A 20,013-nucleotide genomic window follows, 5' to 3' on the forward strand; every position below is an offset into this window, starting at 1 on the left:
AGAGATCTGTTTATCAAATAAATTGAGCCAAAATTTTTTTGGTAATAATCCAGGCTTCAGACCTGCCAAGACTCATTTTCAGCTAGGTGTGGTTTGTTTATTTTTCATTCTCATGGACTTGGAATCCGAGTCACTGCCTCGCACAGCTTCCAGTGGGCTGACCTTTCCAACTTTACCATCTCCACAAGTGGCTTCCCTTCCAGCCCACACACCATTTTGTGTGGCGTTCCTAGGGGCTTTGTCCTTGGTCCCTTCTTCTTCTTCAATATCTTTATGCTCCCTCTTGGTGACATCATCTGCAAACATGGGGTCAACTTCCACAATTGATGTTCTTCTACAATTGAACATCAATAAGACCGAGGCTCTCCTGATTGGTTCCCGTCAGCACCTCCACACCTCAGGCGCTGACAGCATCACCATCCAAGGATGCACACTCCACCTCACTGAGCCAGTCCGGAATCCTGGCGTCTTGTTTGACCCTCAACTATCCTTTCCGTGCCATGACTCATTCTGCCTTCTCCCACCTCTGCAACATCAGCCAGCTCGGCCACTGTGTCACACCACAGGCCGCTGAGCCCCTCATACACGCATTCATAATATCCAGGCCCTACTATGCAGTCAGTCTCCCCAGCTCCCTGCATAGGCTGCAGATCATCCGGAACTTATTTTTAAAAATATTTTCAGGGAAGGTTAGAGGTTAATAGAGAACTGAAATCTGCGATTTCATAATCCTTCTATTTCAAGAAGAGTATTGAGAGCCAATTAGCCACTGGACACTGGAATAATAAGGATCCTTCTTGCATTTGCTTTAGCGTATATAGTGTCTTAATTATTATGTGTGACAATAATCCTTAATAATCCTTGCCTGTGATCCTCGCCTTATCTTGTCATCGAGAGTACTTCCAAGGCATCATGGCAGACATTTTGCATACAGTAAATGCTTCACAAACCTCCAAGAGATGATCAATTTAACCGGAGGAAGAGTGTGTGTGAGTATGTGTGTGTGGAAACACAGGGAAAAAAGAAACCCTTTCTCTTTTCAAACAGTGCAATGGGTTCTCTAAAGTCCACCTGACCACAGTCAACAACAACAACTTGCATTTTTACAGCGCCCCCTCACACAGGGTAGCGTCCCTGAACGCTTGTCAGTGGTGGAGAGAGCGGGGTGTGTGGGGTGGGGGGGCGGTGGGGCGGTGGGAAGGTGACCGTAGGCATTGCCGAACTGGAAGGTCTTGAGGCTCGACCTGAAAATGGGGAAGGAAGGGGAAGGCGGAGGGATAACGGGAGAGTATTCCAGAGTTTCGGGGGGCGTTATTTTTTTTAAAAAATTTCAAGTCGAAAAGAAAGGTTTGACTCCTCCACAGCAAAATACGGCTAAAAGCACCAACCCGGAGCCTCAGTGAGAGAGTGATTGATAGTGAGTGAGTGAAAGAGAGTGACCCCTCTCAGTGCTGTGCAGCTCCACTGAGCTCAACACCGAGGGGGAGGCGGGGCCTTGGCTGATGGTGACAGCCGCGGGGTGGGCGGGGCCATCTTGCTGACGTCAGATGATTGACGGGAGCCGTCTCCCCTGGCAGCGGGGAGGGGGGGGGAGGCGGCAGAGAGACGAGAGCGTCGCAGCACGAGGATGGCTGCCGGTGGGTGGCGGAGTACGGTAAGCCCGGGCTTTCCTGCCGCTTCTGGACCGAGGCCGGGTCTCGTAGGCCCGTGTCAGACGGGAGGGGCGGGAGGGCTTTCGCCGCGGGACGAGCTGAGCTCCCGGCCGGGGGGCTGCACACCGCACGGTGACCGAGGAGGCCAGGGCGGGGGCGGGGGCGGGCGGGCGGGCGGACGGATCGCAAGGCCGCCCGCGCTGGTGAATGGTTCAGGTGTAACGGGACCGAAGTCGTTATTTTTTTTTAGAAAATTCACAAAAATAATCGCCTGAGAGCCTGAAAACTGCGCCTCTGCTGATCGCCCCCTCTCTCTCTCTCTCTCTCTATTCGGGGGTAAAAAACATCATCATATAAGGGAAGATGCAGCGGAGCGTTTCCTGTGCGGTGCAGATACTGACTGTCCTGTTACATCCCCCAATGGGAAAAAACCCCGCAGTTTCTCTGCAATGTCTGAATCTGGAATGATTGGTGACTGTTGTTCCTCTCTCCTCAGGTTTCCCGCCTGCTTGGAGCAGTTAAATCTCAGGATCCCATCTTCAGGAGAATCTCCGACGTTAGTATGATACATGATGTACATGTACTGTGTTAGTGTGTAATGTACCTGTAATGTACGTCATTTATTTTGGATTAAGAGGGTGAAACTTCATTGACCCTTCGTGCCCTTCTTAGTGAGGTTTTTTTTTAACAGAAGCTAATTGTGACCTTAGTAATTGTCAGTGACCTTCTAAAGGTTGCACAGATAACATTCTGATTTTTAGGCACTGTTAAAAGTCATCGCCACCGTTCATGTATTTTGAAATCCTGTTTGACAATTTATTGCAATGTTCCTTCCAATCAGTGGAGGTTTGAATGCAGGAATTTTGCCAGCCGTGATGCTTCCCTTTGGTGCAAATACACCATCATGTTTCACTACTTCACCTCTATCTTGACCTACAGTTCCATTTAAAAGAACAATCGGTTGAAGCGTGTTTGAAAGCAAAGTAGTGCATTATTGTATGTCTATATATTTTACCAGATCCATAAATTGTAGATGGCCATGATATGGAAGAAATTAGAATTTGGGTGAAATGCATAGAAGTCATTTTACAAACTGATACACAGTAAACCTACAGGCCCTTGAGCAGATTATAGCATTGTTATCCAACCTCTTGCTGTAGGCCAGCATAACCTGCTTCAGTAGTGGAGATGTTGGGAATGAAACTGAAATCCATGTTATTATCAGTGAACAGTGTCATTCCTGACATTATGTTGGAGGAAAAGGCATTAATGAAACAGCTGAAGATGGTTAGTCCAAGGACACTGCCCTGTGAATCTCTTAAAATGATGTCCTGGGGTGGCGGTGATCAACCTATGATAACTAAAATCATCTTTCTATGACCTTAAACCCCTGGCCTCAGTTTACTAGGGCTCCAGGTGTGCTGTTTAACCCCAGTTATTTGCACAGATTGGTTCACCACAATTGTGGGGGAAATGGTAAGCAACTTCTGTTTATACAGGTCAGATATACTCATGAATGCAAAGAATATTCAGCAAGGACAAGTGAGTAGGGTATTAGTAAATTTGCTTGCAGAATAAGTACATTCTATTTGTCTTCAGTTTTAGCTATGATTATGGCGTATATAGAAAATCTATTTGTTTGCACAAAATATTATCTGCATGAAAATAACAGCTAAGATAATTTAGCTATCAGAAATGTCAACCTAAGTGTCACTTTAGTTGTCAAATCTGAGAAATGTGTAGATGTAAATTTGGGACTCAATAGGGTAATCAACATCTAGAACTGGATGCAAGGAACTGTGGTTGAAGCAAGGACACTGGAATAAGTATTTTTTTTAAAAAAAGTTTAATGCTATAATGATGGTATGATAGAGTGAATACTCTGGGAGGACGAGATTGGATGGAATAAAGAACCTTCTTCATCCAAACCAATCCTTGTGATCTCCTTAGGAATGATTATTAGTAACTACAATACAATATGCATTTGTGTATAGTGTCTTTTACATTGGGAAAACATTGTGGGAATATTAAGTACATCTTGTATTAAAAAACGTATAAAATGCTGGCATGCAGTGCAAGCCTAATAATGGATAGCTAAGTGTGTGTGTGTGTATTTTAGAAATCACACAACATATATTTGATTAAACAAACATTCATTTATGTTTTTGGGATACCATTCATATTGAGTTTTCTGAAATAAAATTTACCAGTGAAAGGTGTCAAGCACATTTAACAAAACGCAGTCACTGCACATTACTGTGAAGCGCTTCAGGACATTCTCCTAATGTGAAAGGTGCTATACTCAATGTAAGGATTATAAGTAAAAGATCAGTTGTTACTTTTTTTAAAAAAAAATTAATGCACATGTATACCAACTGCAAAAGATATTTTTAGTGCCAAAAGGAATTACTGGAGATATTCATGTGGTATCCTAAGACCTTAAACTTTGTCCTTTACAAATTGCTGTCCAGAATTTTCTGTTTACCCTAATGATTATCTTTTATTTAGATTCGGACGGTAACATTGATCCCAGGAGATGGCATTGGCCCAGAGATATCTAATGCTGTAATGAAGATCTTTGCTGCTGCTGATGTAAATATCTGTATTTTCTATCTGTTAGCAGGATGCATATGAAGTTCAGTTAGTTACTCATATATGCCACTTTTGCATTACAATACATAATGAAAAGACTGAATTTCCTAGGACTGAACTAACCTGAACCCTTCAGATACAAAACTTGCCGTTGCCTTTTACCTTGTTTCATCATATTCTTCACAAAGAACAAATTAAATATTCAAGCTGAAATAGTAGCACAGTCTTCTTTCATTTTGAAGGCCCCTATCCGTTGGGAGGAGAAGAATATTACAGCCGCACAGGGACCAAGTGGAAAATGGGAAATTCCTGCAGATGCCAAGGTATCTATGGATACAAACAAAATTGGATTAAAAGGTGCGTAGTAGAAAATTATATGATCTATTGTAACAAACCATGTTCTGAAACTTCGGGTATGAGGAACCTGACAACAGGCCTTTGCATATTAGAATGGCATTCGACAGCATTGGAAATTATGCTCTGGCAAGTAGGAGCAAGTTTTAGGAGTTCATGTTGTAAGTCACTTTCTTGGGGAGGTTGCCCATGTGATATTCCTGAATGCTTTATATAAGCAAACCCAATGTAAGCCAGGGCTTGGTTTTATCTTAGGAAGCAGCTAAGTGGCTTATCACAGGATGGGCAAAGCTTGTGACTTTGCTTAAACAATCTGTGGTTTGGGCTGTTCAAGGCTTATTGCAGCAGCAATCCTTACTACTGATTGAGGACATTCTAAAGACCTCTTTGCAGCAGCAGTAGGGTGAGGTGGATTCCCTAAACCTGAATGCTAAGTCTGTACAAGGCATCATGTTCTGATGTCATGCCTGGTTGCTGTTTCCTCAGGAGCTGCAGTGGCAGCTTTTTGATGTGCGTTTCAAATACAGGTGCTGATTTGAGTAATAGGTTGAGACTAAGTGTTTTGGAAAGCTGCAAACAACACCAACTGAGAATCTGGATGTGTCACTCTCAGATATTATTTGTAAATATGACTCCTTGATAAATGTATAATGTCTGTCATTCTAATTGTAAACTTTTAATTCAAACTTTTAGGACCTTTGATGACTCCTATTGCAGCTGGGCATCCATCAATGAACTTGTTACTTCGCAAAACCTTTGATCTTTATGCAAATCTGCGCCCATGTGTATCTATTGAAGGTTTTCAAACTCCATACACTGACGTAAACCTTGTCACAATTCGAGAAAACACAGAGGGAGAGTACAGTGGCATAGAACATATGGTTAGTTTATTATTGCTATATTTTGGTCAGCAAGATATTTGACACAGGCCATCACCATGCTTAAGTCCCCAAGCCAAACTAATAAGAGTTCTGCATATACTATATATAGTTTCCATTTGTCTGATGTGAAGTGTGCACCCTCTTTCACCCCCCCACCCCTATGCTTACCTAATCATAGAAAATTTAAACACAGGCTGGCCAGAGCCAAGACTTGGGAACCCCAGAGGGTACTTTTTCTAGTGGGATTTAACCAGCTAAAACCTCACCACTTACTATTGCAGAATCCCAGCCTTGAGCTATTGATTTTCTCCTTCAAATACCTAGTCAGTGATCTAGATTGGCTGGTCCATCATCAACAGTGCCTAGAGTACGCCAGATGTGCCTAATTCAAATACAACTATGACTGCCGCAGAGGATTAACTCTCCTAATATTCCATTTGTAGAGCATGTCACTTTGAAGACAACGCAGCCCCCAAAAGACCCTGCTTACCTACGCCCCGCCCACCTCCTGAAGATAGTTTCTAGCTGGTCATTAGATACCTGGCAAGTGCAGGTTTGAGCCTTTGTTAGGTGGATACCAGGTGCAAGGAATTCTCTGAGAGCAACATAACTTATAACATGCATAAAGTGTGGGTGTATTGCTATCATCCTCCTGACCACAACCATTAAGTGGTGATTCCCATCAGTTGCACGTGCGCTGATTCAGTGGCAGCAGCAGTTTATCACAGTACCAAGGCACCAAACCCTGGATATATGAGCGTGTGTTCATGAACTTGGACTGCAGAAAATATCTTCCAGGTTCAATTATTTTTCACAATAAAAATTGATTACACAAATCAACTGGATCTTGTAGGACTACTGATATGCTTGGTTATTGTTGACGTTTTGCAAAGTTTGACTCTTACACAGTCTCTATCTGTTTCAGATTGTTGACGGTGTTGTGCAGAGTATAAAGCTAATCACAGAGACAGCTAGCAAGCGAATTGCAGAGTTTGCTTTTGAGTATTCCAGGATCAATAAGAGGAGCACAGTCACAGCCGTACACAAAGCAAACATTATGTATGGAACATTTAACGCAGTTCAATTTTGACTCAGTAATTACCTTGGTTAATTTACAGTTTAACATAAATATTGAACCATTTTATATGTTGTGGCTAATATTGTTAAAATATTAGCAAATTGCAATTTCAAATTAGAAATTTCAATTTCTGTATTATAAAATACTGTAAGATCTCATGAAATTGTGGCCAATTACACCCCTAGCTTTGTACAACTTGCACATTGCATATTATGGTAACTTCGTTTCTAAGCATTAAAGCCACAAGTCTCCAAATTGTGGAATCATGTAACTCAGTGGATAAAGCACGCGCCTCGCAAGTGAGATATCTGGGTTCAATTCCCGGCAGGGCGAAATGTTGGGCAAGTTTCCTTACTCCACAAACCTGTTTACCTAGAAGTAAGTAGGAACCCGGTTGTTAGTCGATTGGCGGATGGCTTTTCCGGGTGTAATAATTCCTTCAAAAAAAGACCCAGTAATAAATTAGTCACTTCAATCCATGACTGTTTGTGGGATACTGCTGTGCTCTATTGGCTGCTGTGTTTCTCACACAAAATGTACAGTCAATTCACTTTACAGTATTCTGTGAAGCGCTTTGAAATATCTCAATGTGATAAGGTGCTATATTAAATGCAAGGATTATTTATTTAGTATGAATGTATTTGGCGCAGGACTGGTTTGGGAGCATGTGAAATTTAATATTAGTATGTATGAAAAATTAATTAACAAATATAACTTAATTTTGTTGTTTTGGAAGATATACCATTGCAATACTAGATTTGTGTATGTTTCAGGCGTATGTCAGATGGACTCTTTTTGAGGAAATGTAGGGAAGTAGCAGAAAATTATAAAGACATTAAATTTACTGAAGTTTACCTGGATACAGTTTGTCTGAATGTAAGTATATTTTAATAACAAGAATGTTTTCATAGATTTTGTTTTAAAGTCACTTTACAAGGTATGCTAACTAAAAATCTCTTCTTTCCTCAGATGGTCCAAGACCCATCACAGTTTGATGTGCTTGTAATGCCTAACCTCTATGGTGATATTCTTAGGTTTGTATTTGTACTGAAAATGAAATGACCACTCTGTTATTATAAAAGACCCAATTATTTTCTGTTATTACTCATCCTCTGGCATGGTAGGGTTGTAGGAGATTAGGTGGGGCAAGGCCATGAAGAGTTTAAAGTTGAGAATGAGGATCTTGAATAGATCCACTGGAGAATGGGAACCAGTGGAACCGATTGAGGAAGAAGTGATTGGCTTGTGGACCCGGATGCAGTCTGCAGAGTTCCGGAATTGTCTGCAGCTTCTGTAGGGAAGAGGTGGGGATTCTGTGGGCATTTGCGGAGTCAAACCTGGTCATACTGAAAGCAACTTTATGAAACCTTTTGAAAATCAACTTTCTAAAAGTTCACCTGTCTGCCTGCTCTGGTGAACATTAAAAATTCCACCCTATTTCAAAAGGTTTCCTCCTGCTATGCTGGCCAACACACCTCCCAGTTAATTGTTTATTCACCTCATAGTTTATTGGACCTTATTTTTTACCCAAATGGCTTCTAATTTTGCCTACAGAAATAATCAAAACCCTTGACTAATTACTTGTGAAGCACTTTGAAGACAATGTGACCCAACTGAAGTATGATAAAGATATTCAAATTGCATTATTTGATGTACAGTGACTCATTAGCAATAAATGTATCCTTGTAATTGTTACTGTTTAATTGATCGTGTAGGTGTGCTATTGTTGGAAATTAACTTACTTATTTAACACTTTTTTAAAAAATGCACCACTTAAGTTTATTTTTCTCTTTATATAGTGATTTGTGTGCAGGACTTATTGGCGGCCTTGGAGTAACGCCAAGTGGCAATATTGGAGCAAATGGAGTTGCTATATTTGAATCTGTAAGATGAATTGTATTTTTTTCAGACACAAAATTACAGCAAAATGTAGCTTTAGAAAAATCACACTTCTAAAATATCATATTTAATCTAACCTAAGGGACAGTTTTTTTTCATTTAAAATGTACCTCCAAAATCAATTGAATAGAATCGAATTGCAGAAACGTTTCCCCCCCAAAATCCTTTAAAATCTGCTTGTGTTAGATTCAGGGGCACCTTTGATTTGAGTAAATACAGTATTTGTATTTCCTTAATATAAAATGTTACCTTTAAGAGAATAACTGAAATGTCATAACTTCACTACTGCTTAAACATTTGTTTTATCGTTTCAGTTTCTTTGTGTAAATGAAATTGTTTCAAAATATGGTTACTTTTTTGTAGTGAACTAGAGGGATTTGGGAAAATATTGAATCCTTGAAAGTGCTAACCAGACTTTTTTCTGAAGTTTGCTTTTTTATTCTAATCTTTCCCTCACTCAGGTTCATGGTACAGCACCAGATATTGCTGGGAAGGATATGGCAAATCCCACTGCCCTCTTGTTGAGTGCAGTTATGATGTTGCGGCACATGGGGCTCTTTGATCATGCCAGGAAAATTGAGTCTGCCTGCTTTGAAACTATTAAGAATCAGCAGGTATACAGTACTCATTTATTTATTAAAATTGTCAATTTAAATGGACTATACTTTTCAAAACTTCTTGCTCAGCACCTCAGCATTTGAGGTTTAATTTACAAACCATTGCTAACATGTTTCAGACTCCTGACTGAATTATCATGTGTGCCAAACACTTTTGCATTTTGGTGCTTTATGACATAACCTTTCTCTTCAGGCTGCTAAAAAATCCAATGTTGGTTGCACTAATCAATGTAGCTGGTTCTTTCAGGAGATTAGGGGTTTTGAAGAGGTGGAGGATCACTTTAGGATCTTGCTTTTTTAATGCATTCCAAACTGACATGTTGGAAGTTTATACAGGGCTAGTTAAGGCTACTGGGTGAAATATGATTGGGCATTTTCAAAGCAATTCCTGAACCTTACAGATAGTCACTATGTTGATGTTACCCTTACCAAGGATTCTGCAGCTGGACTATGGCATCAACTGCTGATGTCCACAAGAGCACAATGGCTTAGTCCAATCATATCTACGCATTCTTTTCAGCATAACTTACTGGTTAGGAATCAGGAGTTGAATCTGGACTGAGTTCCTCCTAACTTCTTCATGTTGAAGTCCATGAATGTTCCCCTATTGATACATCAACTGTAAACTCAGTTTAGATTATATTCAGATTTTCAAACAATGTTCAGATTTGTTCAACTGTGTTGGAAGCCCCTCCCCCCCACAAATTGTGCTCAAATTTGGCTGCTGCGTTCACCCATAAAACTCAAAGCGTTCACCCGTTCACTCACTCCACTTACAAGGGTTTGAGATATCTTCCTGACATAAAAGTTGCTGTACGAAATGTAATATTAATAATTTAACTGTGATCTCTTAGGTCTAAAAATAGACAAAATTGTTATGAAGGGATTTGATGGTTGAACAGTAGCAATTAACTTTCTTTAAAGGGAAAGAACACAAATTACTTCTTATTTTAATATAATTTAGTTCCATACTGAAACACAACTAGAATTTTATGATATTCAAAGCAATTCTAAAATTAGAAAGTCCAGGAGGTGCATTCAGTGTTTGTAGACATGCTGGATAATAATACCTCAATGTAGTATTTTTAACCTGAGATTTACTTCTACAAGTTTTAACTATTATCTTTTCATATACTGTATATAATTGTCTGTGGTATTTGAAGTATACATGTGTGTTACAACAATTCTAGGAAACTTAGAAGCAAAGGGATTTTGTCTTGCAGGTTTCCTAGGAATGCTGTAATGAATACTAATAATCCTTGCATTTGATATAGCGCCTTATCATGTCTTCAAGACGTCTCAAAGTTTCACAGAATCTACTGTAAATTGAGTTAACTGGANTTTTTTTGTGGGCGAAATGTGGCAGCCAATTATGCACAGAGGTGTCCCACAGACAGTCCTGGATTGAGTAACCCAATTTATTATAATTTTTTAAAAAAATGTGGAAGGTATTATTACCCCCGGAAAAGCGATCTGCCAATCGACTAACAACCGGGTTCCTACTTACTGCTAGGTAAACAAGGATTTAAATGTGCCCTACAATCAACTCCTATTTTATTCACAGCTATGTAAATATATTCAAAGGATATCTTGTGATCACTCCTAAAAAACAGAATGTCCCAGATTTGGCCCAAACAGAACTCACTGGTCTGCTTAAAACTTAGAAGAATTTCATATTAGTCTGTATGTACCTATTGGAATTGGAGCTAGAGATTAAATAGGTTATGTAGGTCTTCATGCTAGACCGATATTGTAAATTTATATGGTTAATCTATTGATAACTTAATCGTTATAATTTTATCTAGCATCATTTAAAAAATAATCTTTGATTTTAATCAAAGCACAGCTAGAACTGTGAGTAATCTGGAACAAGTGACTTTTGCTAAATTTCCATTGAGCTGATTTTGATTGCAACATTGTAACTGCCTTAAATTCTGTGTTCCTACTGTACAGCTTTTCTTTGAAGGCCTGACACAAAAGTGTTACTTGTTGGTATAGTTCAGCACCTTCCACTTCATAACAGATTAGATACAACAGATTGAAAATATTTTTCTTATCTAGATACTGATTATTTTAAACATCCTATTTATATATGGGACAGGTGGGTGTGGATGCACCACAATCACATGCAGTATATTTGTCATTAATATACAAAGACATTTTAGGTTTAGTTTTGTTCATGTTTAATACTAAAACCTTAAGCTTATGTGTATGTGTTTTGTTCTACAGGTACTGACCAAAGACCTCGGTGGTAATTCCAAATGCTCTGAGTTCACACAGGAAATCTGCAACAGAGTGAGGGATAAAGATTGAATCAACTTCTTGTTTGCCTCATCACGTTGGTTCAGCTCCAAAACAGAATCCTCTCACAGATAATCAACCTATAGCCCAGAAAAAAAAGGGTTTCTGTATTAGGTCTTTAAAATCTTGTGTCAGTTTGCATTCATATACAAAATCTAGAAATTGCTGTATTTAATTTCATTCCCATGCTTTATTTATTGTTTGAAAAATGTTGATCGAGGTCCAAAGCAAAATGAGCTGCTGTTTTTTTTTAAAAAGGAAAGTTGAGGGAAAAGTTGTACATGAATATTTTTCATTGTTTATTTTACATTAATTTCAACAGAATAAAAGTTATTCCAAACAATTTGTTGAATTTTACTTACTCCTTGAAAAGCTAATTAAATTTCTTTAGCCAAGAGTTAAAGTTGCTTCCCTTGTGAAGCCTTTCATGGGTATTTTAAAGAGAAAGTCTCCCTCCGAGAGCACTTTTGTTTTACGATTCCTTAGTAACCAATGCTGAACAACTTTACACTGGACCCAAGGGCTTCTGACGTCTTCTCCATGGTTACCATCAAACAACAGCCTCAAAATACCATGATAACAACAAAATGACATTTGTATAGTGCCTTTCACATCCAGAGGATGTCCCAAGGCGCTGGACAATCAGTGTTTTGGACCTGAGTTGGGGGGTCGGGATCGGGGAGGGTGGAGAATGGTGGGGAAGGAGGGTGACCGAAGGCACGGTTGAAGGTGGGTCTTGAGGCAAGGCAGGGGGCGAGGTGGAGGAACTGCGGGATGGAGTTCCAGAGCGTGGGGGCAGAGTGGCAGAAGGCCCAGCCGCCAATGGTGGGGTGGGCGAGGAGGGGGACGTGAGGGGAGGGAGCGGGCAGGTTGGTAGGGGGTTAGAATGTCAGAGATAAGGGAGGGAGTAAGGCCATGGATGGCTTTGAAGGTGAGGACCAGGATCTTGAACTGTATTCTCTGTGATGGGAAGCCAGTGGAGTCGGGCGAAGATGGTGGTGACAGGGTCGTGGAGCCCAGGGAGAGCACACGGACTGCAGAGATCAGGATGATCTGCAGTCTATGATGGGAGAAGTTGGGAGGCCAACAACAGGGAGTTTGATTAATCGATTAATTTGTGTATGAGGGTCTTGGCGGCCTGGGGTGTGAGACAGTGCGGAGCCGGGCGACATTGCACAGATGTGGGGTAGAAAAGATAGTTGAGGATCAAACAAGACGCCAAGGCTTAGTAAGGTGGAATGTGCATTCATGGATGGTGATGCTGTCAATGCCTGAGGTGTGGAGGCGCTGATGTGAGCCAATTAGGAGGGCCTCGGTCTTGTTGACGTTCAACTGTAGAAAGTTAGCTCTGCTCCAGGACTTGGTGTCTGACAGTCAGTTTGTCAGGACAGCAGTGGTCCTGGAGTCGAGGGTGGAGGCAGAGATAGAGTTGGGTGTCATCCACGAACATGTAGAAGTTGAACCCATGTCTGCGGATGATGTTACCAAGATATTGCACATAGAATATCGATATCGAAAAGGAGGGGATCCTGAGGAACTCCGCACAAGACGGTGTGAGGGCTAGAGGAGAAGCCATTTGTGGAAATGAAGTGGACACTGCGAGGTAGGATCTGAACAATTCAAGGAGAAAACCATGAAGGTTGAAGTGAGAAGCGAGGCGGTGGAGGAGGATAGAATGGTTGGTCAATGGTATCAAAGGCAGCAGAGAGGATGAAGAGGCAGAGTGAGCTCTGGTCGCAGATGGATAACATGTCATTTGTCACTTTGACCAAAGCTGTTTCTGTGCTGTGGGCAGTAGTTTGAGAGGAGGGATGGGTCCAGGGAGGGCATTTTAAGGATAGGAGTGATGATAAACCAGCATGAATAGATTAGTGAAGCCAAATGGCCAGAAAATGCAATGATAGCAATTCCTGAAACTAAAGTCAACAAAAATATAAGAAAATAATGAAATTTTCCCCATTTTGAACTTGGGAAAACATAATTAATTCTTAACCAAACTTTTTTTTGGAAAATGTATTACAAGTCCAAGACAACAACGACCCAGAAGTGATGGAAGAAAAAGAACTGATTAAGATTGATAATGCAGATTGAGGCAGTAATTCATCAGACCTGGGGAAGGAGCATGAAAAACTCAATTTCCTGAATTTGAAGGTGATTACTATCTGGTTCAATTGGCAGCACACTTGCATCTGAGTCAGAAGCTTGTGACAAATTTGGACAGTCTGGGCTGACACTCCGATGCACAGATGGGGGAGTGCACCAGAGGCACCATCCTTCATTTGTTTGTAGGACATTGCTGTGTGCATACTGGCTGCTGTGTGCTTACAAATACAGTCATTACATTTTATAGTTAATCCTATGAAGGGCTTTGAGATGTTTTGATGACATGATAAGGCATTGAAATTTTTGCAAGGCGTCTTTGTTTTAAGATCTAGCAAGTCTGATCCTGATTTGAAGGCAATTGCTGACATCACTATCTCCATGACAAACTGGGAGGTTGCACCTATTTTATTGTGTTGTGTAATTGCAGTGAGTTATTTTCTTAGTCTGGATTACTGCGGAAGTATAGTCTTGGGTTAAGTGCTTCCAAAATGGAGCTGAAAAACATTCAGTGGTCTAAAAGTGAATACAGTCTGAACGAGTTTCGAAGAAAATTTGAAACATCTTTGCCTTAAATTATTAAAGTCACAGAGGGATTCCTGGGCCAGCAAGAAGTGGATTCAATCAGTGCTGCCACTGTAAGTGACCGTCAATAGCTTTGTTGAGTTGCATTTTCAATTTATATATAGATTGATCTAAACATCATTTCTTTTTGCAAAGTATCAGTTTGTATTCATTCTAAAAATACTGTGAATAACATCTAATAATACTGGCATACTCTAAAGCTTTTCCTCATGTCAGGAAATCCGGCCTAGTCGGGAAACTGTAAAATTTATGTTTATAGTAGGATTAGAAAGCTTTTTTAAATAATCCATAAGTATTCCTACAGAATTTCTGATTAAGATGATTGCTTTTCTTGAAAGTCATAATAATTCTTATCACTTTAATAAATATTTCCTTGAAACATCTTCAAATAATACTCTGAGCTACATATTCTGACTCGTTCTCTGAAACTCCATCCCAGAGTCCCTTTGATTCCCCTCACCCCTTTTTCAAGACCTCTTTTACTGTGCTTTCGGTTGTCTTTACCCTTTGAGCCCTTTCAGACATGAAAGGTGCTTCATAAATGAAAATTGTAATGTATTAATTTGTACTACGTTGGTGGCAGGAGAAAAACTGGCCTGACCTAGAGAAGGGCAATATCACTCGAGGTTACAATTTGCTTACACGGTGAAACAATATGGAAATAGGAACAAAGATCATCTGTCCCATAAACAACGAACAAGCACAATTTAGTGAATGTTGGACTTTATCCTAACCAATCTTGTGATATATTCTCCAAAATTGACAAGGAGCTTACTGGACTGCCGTAAATCTTGCATAAGAAAATGCATGTTACACTATACAGTATTATACACTGATCAATGTTTAAAAGAATACGAAGTGTACATGATCTAATAGTGAGTTAGAATAGTGCACTTTTGCTAGTTGTTTTTGTTGATGTTAAATTGTATGATTTTTTTCCCTCTGAAAATGGCAAATGACCCAGTACATACTGTGTCTCCTTGGTCTTATAGATCCTTCGGATTCATTGCTTACGTTCACTGAAGAGAGCAATTGCTGAATGCAAAAATGGAAAAGTGTTATCACTGCCAGTAAACTCATCGATGCTGTTTTACGCGATGGATCAAAAAACTAACAAAGAAGGTACAACACTATTTTAACAAAGAAATATTATAATTTCATCATTGAAATTAGCCATTTAACTACAATACATATGTCTATGCAATCTTTCTGTAAAAGCATTAAAATAAAATCTGACATTAATATCACTCCAGATCTAATTGTACAATTTGGTTTTGAAAGAGGTAGGGATAAGACAGGCATAGGTGAACAAATACTCTACAGATCATAATGGTTCCTGCATTAATTAATAATAGTTCCTGCATAATTAAGCACCTGGTGAGCTTTGAATAGTATGATTAACATTATAGAAATTTGCAAGATTGATTTTGGAATTGTGGAGAGCTTTACCTTGGCTGTTTTGTCGATAAATTAATTCCCTTGACTAGAAATAGGTAGAGTACTTGATATGGCAAAAATTGTATATATTCTAATTTCATATCTTCATAATTGAAATTAGAATTTAAATATGCATACGTTTCAATTCCTCTGTAAGAAATACTGAAATGAAACCTCACATCATTCACTGCAGTTCTAATCCCATGATTTCCTTGTGGAATAGACTTGATGACTCATATTCTATTTTCATATATCCTTATGTTACTTGCACAGTTGGACCGCTTACAATGGAACAGGTTTTGTTATACTTTACATTGCCTGTGAATATCAGATCTGCAGCTAACCTAACATACACAGATATGAGAATGAATCCCAGATTGAAGAATCAGAAACTTGGAAACCTATATGTCACACAGACATATCAACAAGAAATTCTACTGGGACACACCATAAATTCTAGTGGCAAGTATCACCTTTCGTTATGGAAATACAGTACTTGAGATTTTTCAGATTGCCATTTGCATATAATCCTCCAGGGAATATATAAATTAATTATTCTCTGAAGATTAACTCTGTTTACCATTACTCAGAAATGTAATAATGCTATGCAAAGAATTACTAACCCAAGCTGACACTCCAGCATAGTACTTTGCATTATCGTTTGGAAGAAATGTTAAACCACCGTGCCATTTGCTTGTACAGGTGAATGTTAAAATTCTATGATACTATTTGAAAAGACACAGGAATTTTACTAGTGTCTTGGACAACATTCCTCCAGATACAATAATCATTCACTTCAAAGCTGTTCCTTGCTGTGTAGAAATTAGCTGCTGCTCTTGCCTCCAGATATACAGCCACTACACATTAATTACCTGGGAAGCACATTGAGATATATGATATCGCGCTTTTTCATGTGGTGAGAAGAGGGGGGAGGAATACCGCAAATGACTTCTTAAGATGCCCTATAAAATGGAGTTACTGAGTATTTTGAGTGAATGTGGCAGTTAATTTGCACCCAGCAATGTCCCATAAATAGCCATGAAGTGAATGCTCAATTTTATCAATGCACCATACCACCAGCACTGAAGCAAGAGTGCAACCAACTTAGCCAGGCTGATGCACTATATTGAAAACAAAGATATTCCCACTGCCTTATGTGTTAGTCTATAAAATTAAAGCACAGTGAGGGCAGGCTTTTACCTTCTTGGAGAATGGTTACAGCAATCCATGCTACAGGGGTTGAAAAACATCACAAAAGTACATAGGTCTGCACTCATATAAATTAGTGGGCTTTAGCACAGATGGCCTCCATAATATGTATGGACCAGTTACATCTCAAATCAGTCTAGTTCTTTACCAAAGTGTTACCTGGACAAGTAACAACTTGCATTCTATTGCGATTTTGCTTCCATTGCGATTGCAATCCCTGATGCAAGAGCATTAGTTTCATCAAACAAGCAGTTTCTGTCTGTAACCACTGCAGTTCCTCATTTGATATAACCTCTGTAACTTTTTTTCAAGTGCATTCATTATTGTGTCCAATTTCAGGATGTTTACTAGTTCGGATACCTATTGTGATCCCAATGTATATGCATCAAATTAAGGTTGTTGTAGCAGAAGGATTCATGGATGATAATAAAACACAATGGAATATATGCTGCACCAATTATGATTCGATGGTCAACAATGTGGGTTTTTTGGATCATTTCATTTATCAAGGTATGTAACTTCCAACTGGAATATGGGGCTGGGGAAAGCTATGGTGTTTAAACACTCCCTCACAAACCTAGTGAAAGCCTTTGGGTTAATAAATAAATTGATAAATGAGAACAATTAGGTGCTTATAACCTCCATTAATTGGATTTTCATTTAACATTTTATAATGTTCCCCGGATGTTACCTAGCACTCTTGCCTCTGAGTCAGGAGGTTGTGGGGTCAAGACTGTGAAGTCACAGTCGAGACTAATACTCCAAAACAGTATAAGGAGAGTGCTCAATTGTTGGGAGATGCTATCCATCAGATGAGACATTAAGCTGAAGCGTGGTCAGGTGGACATTATAGATCCTATGGCATGAATTGAAAAAAGGGAGTTTCTCTCAGTATTATGGCTAACAGTCCCCCAGATAAAACAAGTCATCCACTTTATTGCTGTTTGTAAATTGACTGTCATAAATTAATAATAATCCTTATATTTAGGTATAGCTCCTTTTCACATCAGGAGGACATTTCAAAGTGCTTCACAGAATATACTGTAAAATGGAGTATTTTGTGGGCTATCAAGGCAGCCAATTTGCACCCAGCAAACTTCCATGGCCATTTGGGCCTTCAGCCTTTCTGCTCCCGCTTTCTATAGCTGCATTCCAGAACTCCTTTGCCTTGCCCCTTTCCTCGCCTCCTTCAATATCAATCTCAAGACTTCCCTCTTTGACTGCACCTTCGGTTATCTTCCCATTTCCAACCCCCTTGGCCCCCACCCCTCTTGAATCCAATCCCCAGCTTGGATGCAAACCCTCGACTCTCCAGTGCTTTGGGACATCCTTCTGATGTGAAAGGTGCTTTATAAATGCAATTTATTGTTGCTGTAATAATTAGTAATAAAATCATTGAAAATGTATTGAGCAAAACATATTGAAGGGGAATGGGATTAGAACAGAGCTCCAGCGAGGTTGTGAGTATCAGCAAACACACAATAGTCCAAAAGGCCTTGTTCCTTGTTGTAAACTTTCTATAAATATGCAGGTTAGATTTTAAGTATTCATTTTAATGTAAATAATGTCAAATAATGTTAGTTAAAAAAAGAACTAAGTTGCATTTTGACTTGATTTCTACATTTTAAGTTACTATTTTTACTTTATTTTACAGATATCACTTTGTTTGATAAAACTGAAAAAAGTCGACATGGAAATGAATACGCAGAACTTGAGCCATTGTACATCAGTCTGCAAGAATGTAAGGAGGACAATACATATCACACACTACATTCTTATCAAAGACAAAATAAAATGCTGCCGGTACAACTTCCTGTAGAGTATCCAACTCAAGTCAATCAACAAAATAAGATACAAGAATCTCCAAAACTCAAACCAAAAGGCACCTCTCCTTTGCCTGTCTTAGCCAAAACAACAATGGACACCCAATCATTATCAAACACACCGTCTAGTACAAGCAATGTACAAATCGGCAAAACAAATAAAATTGCCACTATGAGTGATGTTCCACTGGATTTACAAACTCTGGGTGTAGATGAGATCTGTGACTGTTTGAATTTACTCAACATGAATCAGTACATTAAGGCCTTTCAGTTACAGCAGATTGATGGGACTTTGCTCTTTGACATGGACAGAGATATGATGCAGACCACACTCAAGATGAGCAATTTTCACATTACCAAACTTACACGATTCATGAAAGGATGGAGGCCAAAATAACTAATGTATGCAATATTCATGTAAATAAGGCCATAATGAGTCCACTCTACATAAGAACAAAAGAAACCCGAGACGAAAAAAGACCAAGGTCCATCTAGTTCGCCTTCCATCTTCCTGGTGGTCACATGCCCCAAACTACCTATGTACTGTTTCCATAATGCTATTTCCTTGAAGAAAACTATCTGAAATTGCTCTGCATTTATAATGAGAAATATAAATCGATTCATATATGAAATTTTTACTTTTGACTATACCATACAATTTACATTTACATTTATATAGCACCTTACTTCTGGCTGGGTATTTTAATCAAGATATTGTTGCAATTCTAAAACTACATAAATATGAGTCTCAGACTAAATGCAAGCTTTGGAAAATAGAGGATTTCAATATAAGTGGGATTACTTGTTTATTGAAAGTAATGGAAAACCCTTTTGTTAGTTTTATAATTATGGATTAATCTGTTTTAGTTTTGTGGAACATTTTCTGTAGGGTCTCCATATGCTGAGTTGATATCTTATGTTTATGTTTCTTATGGTATCTTATCTTATGAATTGAATACATAAAAATGAACTGGATTCATATATTATGCCCATTTGAGATTATTGTTATTTTGTTCATTGTTAAGGCTACTAAATGATATGCATTTTAATTCACTTAAATATTTTTTCACTGTCATTGTTTACGCTGGATTTAATAATAATATTTGCAGAAAGGTACTTTATTGATAAGTAGCGTATTATTGTTTTAAAATTTGTATGAATTTTTACATTCCAATTCTAACAAAGGGTTTCCTTTTTAAAATTTGCAATGTAACAAAAGTATAGTGCAATAAAGTAATATAGTGACCACATAAGTTAAAAATATTTCTGTACGATTCTTATGGTGTATGTTTCTGGAAGGGGAAACACATAAAATATTGTTTATGAGGTCCGTATCCCGAATCTGACATCGGGCCCTCAGTAGATCGGAGAGTTAGTTATAGTTAGGGAGGCGCCAGGGTATGAAGGGATTTGAAAAGGAGTGCGAGGATCGTGAAATTGATCTGTTCGGCGATAGAGCGCCCGGTTAAAACTGGTGTGATAGGG

General features: G+C 39.0%; 2 protein-coding genes across 3 annotated transcripts; both read left to right on the top strand.

The window, feature by feature from the left end:
* The first annotated feature begins 1,550 nt into the window (after nucleotides 1-1,550).
* On the top strand, nucleotides 1,551-11,717 carry idh3a (isocitrate dehydrogenase (NAD(+)) 3 catalytic subunit alpha). Of its 2 annotated transcripts, XM_007907952.1 has the most exons (11): nucleotides 1,551-1,654; nucleotides 2,149-2,208; nucleotides 4,161-4,244; nucleotides 4,487-4,601; nucleotides 5,292-5,479; nucleotides 6,405-6,538; nucleotides 7,331-7,433; nucleotides 7,527-7,591; nucleotides 8,357-8,441; nucleotides 8,918-9,070; nucleotides 11,303-11,717. In XM_007907952.1, exons 1-11 carry the CDS (start codon nucleotides 1,628-1,630, stop codon nucleotides 11,384-11,386), a joined length of 1,098 nt encoding a protein of 365 aa, XP_007906143.1. In that variant the 5' UTR covers nucleotides 1,551-1,627; the 3' UTR covers nucleotides 11,387-11,717.
* A 2,119-nt stretch (nucleotides 11,718-13,836) lies between these two features.
* LOC103188115 lies at nucleotides 13,837-19,023 on the top strand. The gene is made up of 5 exons (XM_007907968.2): nucleotides 13,837-14,112; nucleotides 15,052-15,181; nucleotides 15,770-15,958; nucleotides 17,045-17,215; nucleotides 18,360-19,023. The coding sequence occupies exons 2-5, from the start codon at nucleotides 15,142-15,144 to the stop codon at nucleotides 18,923-18,925; spliced, it is 966 nt and encodes a 321-aa protein (XP_007906159.1). The 5' UTR covers nucleotides 13,837-14,112; nucleotides 15,052-15,141; the 3' UTR covers nucleotides 18,926-19,023.
* Nucleotides 19,024-20,013: the final 990 nt, after the last annotated feature.

This window comes from Callorhinchus milii, unplaced genomic scaffold (genome assembly GCF_018977255.1).
Source record: "Callorhinchus milii isolate IMCB2004 unplaced genomic scaffold, IMCB_Cmil_1.0 Scaffold26, whole genome shotgun sequence".
Classification (NCBI taxonomy): domain Eukaryota; kingdom Metazoa; phylum Chordata; class Chondrichthyes; order Chimaeriformes; family Callorhinchidae; genus Callorhinchus; species Callorhinchus milii.

What these genes read in the sequence shown, in the direction of transcription:
- LOC103188115 (XM_007907968.2), top strand. Translation starts at nt 15,142, where the DNA reads ATGCTGTTTTACGCGATGGATCAAAAAACTAACAAAGAAG. An exon ending in ACACACCATAAATTCTAGTG is followed by an intron (nt 15,959 to 17,044) that starts GCAAGTATCACC and finishes GTCCAATTTCAG; the next exon opens with GATGTTTACTAGTTCGGATA. An exon ending in GGATCATTTCATTTATCAAG is followed by an intron (nt 17,216 to 18,359) that starts GTATGTAACTTC and finishes TTTATTTTACAG; the next exon opens with ATATCACTTTGTTTGATAAA.
- idh3a (XM_007907952.1), top strand. Translation starts at nt 1,628, where the DNA reads ATGGCTGCCGGTGGGTGGCGGAGTACG. An exon ending in CTCTATGGTGATATTCTTAG is followed by an intron (nt 7,592 to 8,356) that starts GTTTGTATTTGT and finishes CTCTTTATATAG; the next exon opens with TGATTTGTGTGCAGGACTTA. An exon ending in GAGTTGCTATATTTGAATCT is followed by an intron (nt 8,442 to 8,917) that starts GTAAGATGAATT and finishes TCCCTCACTCAG; the next exon opens with GTTCATGGTACAGCACCAGA.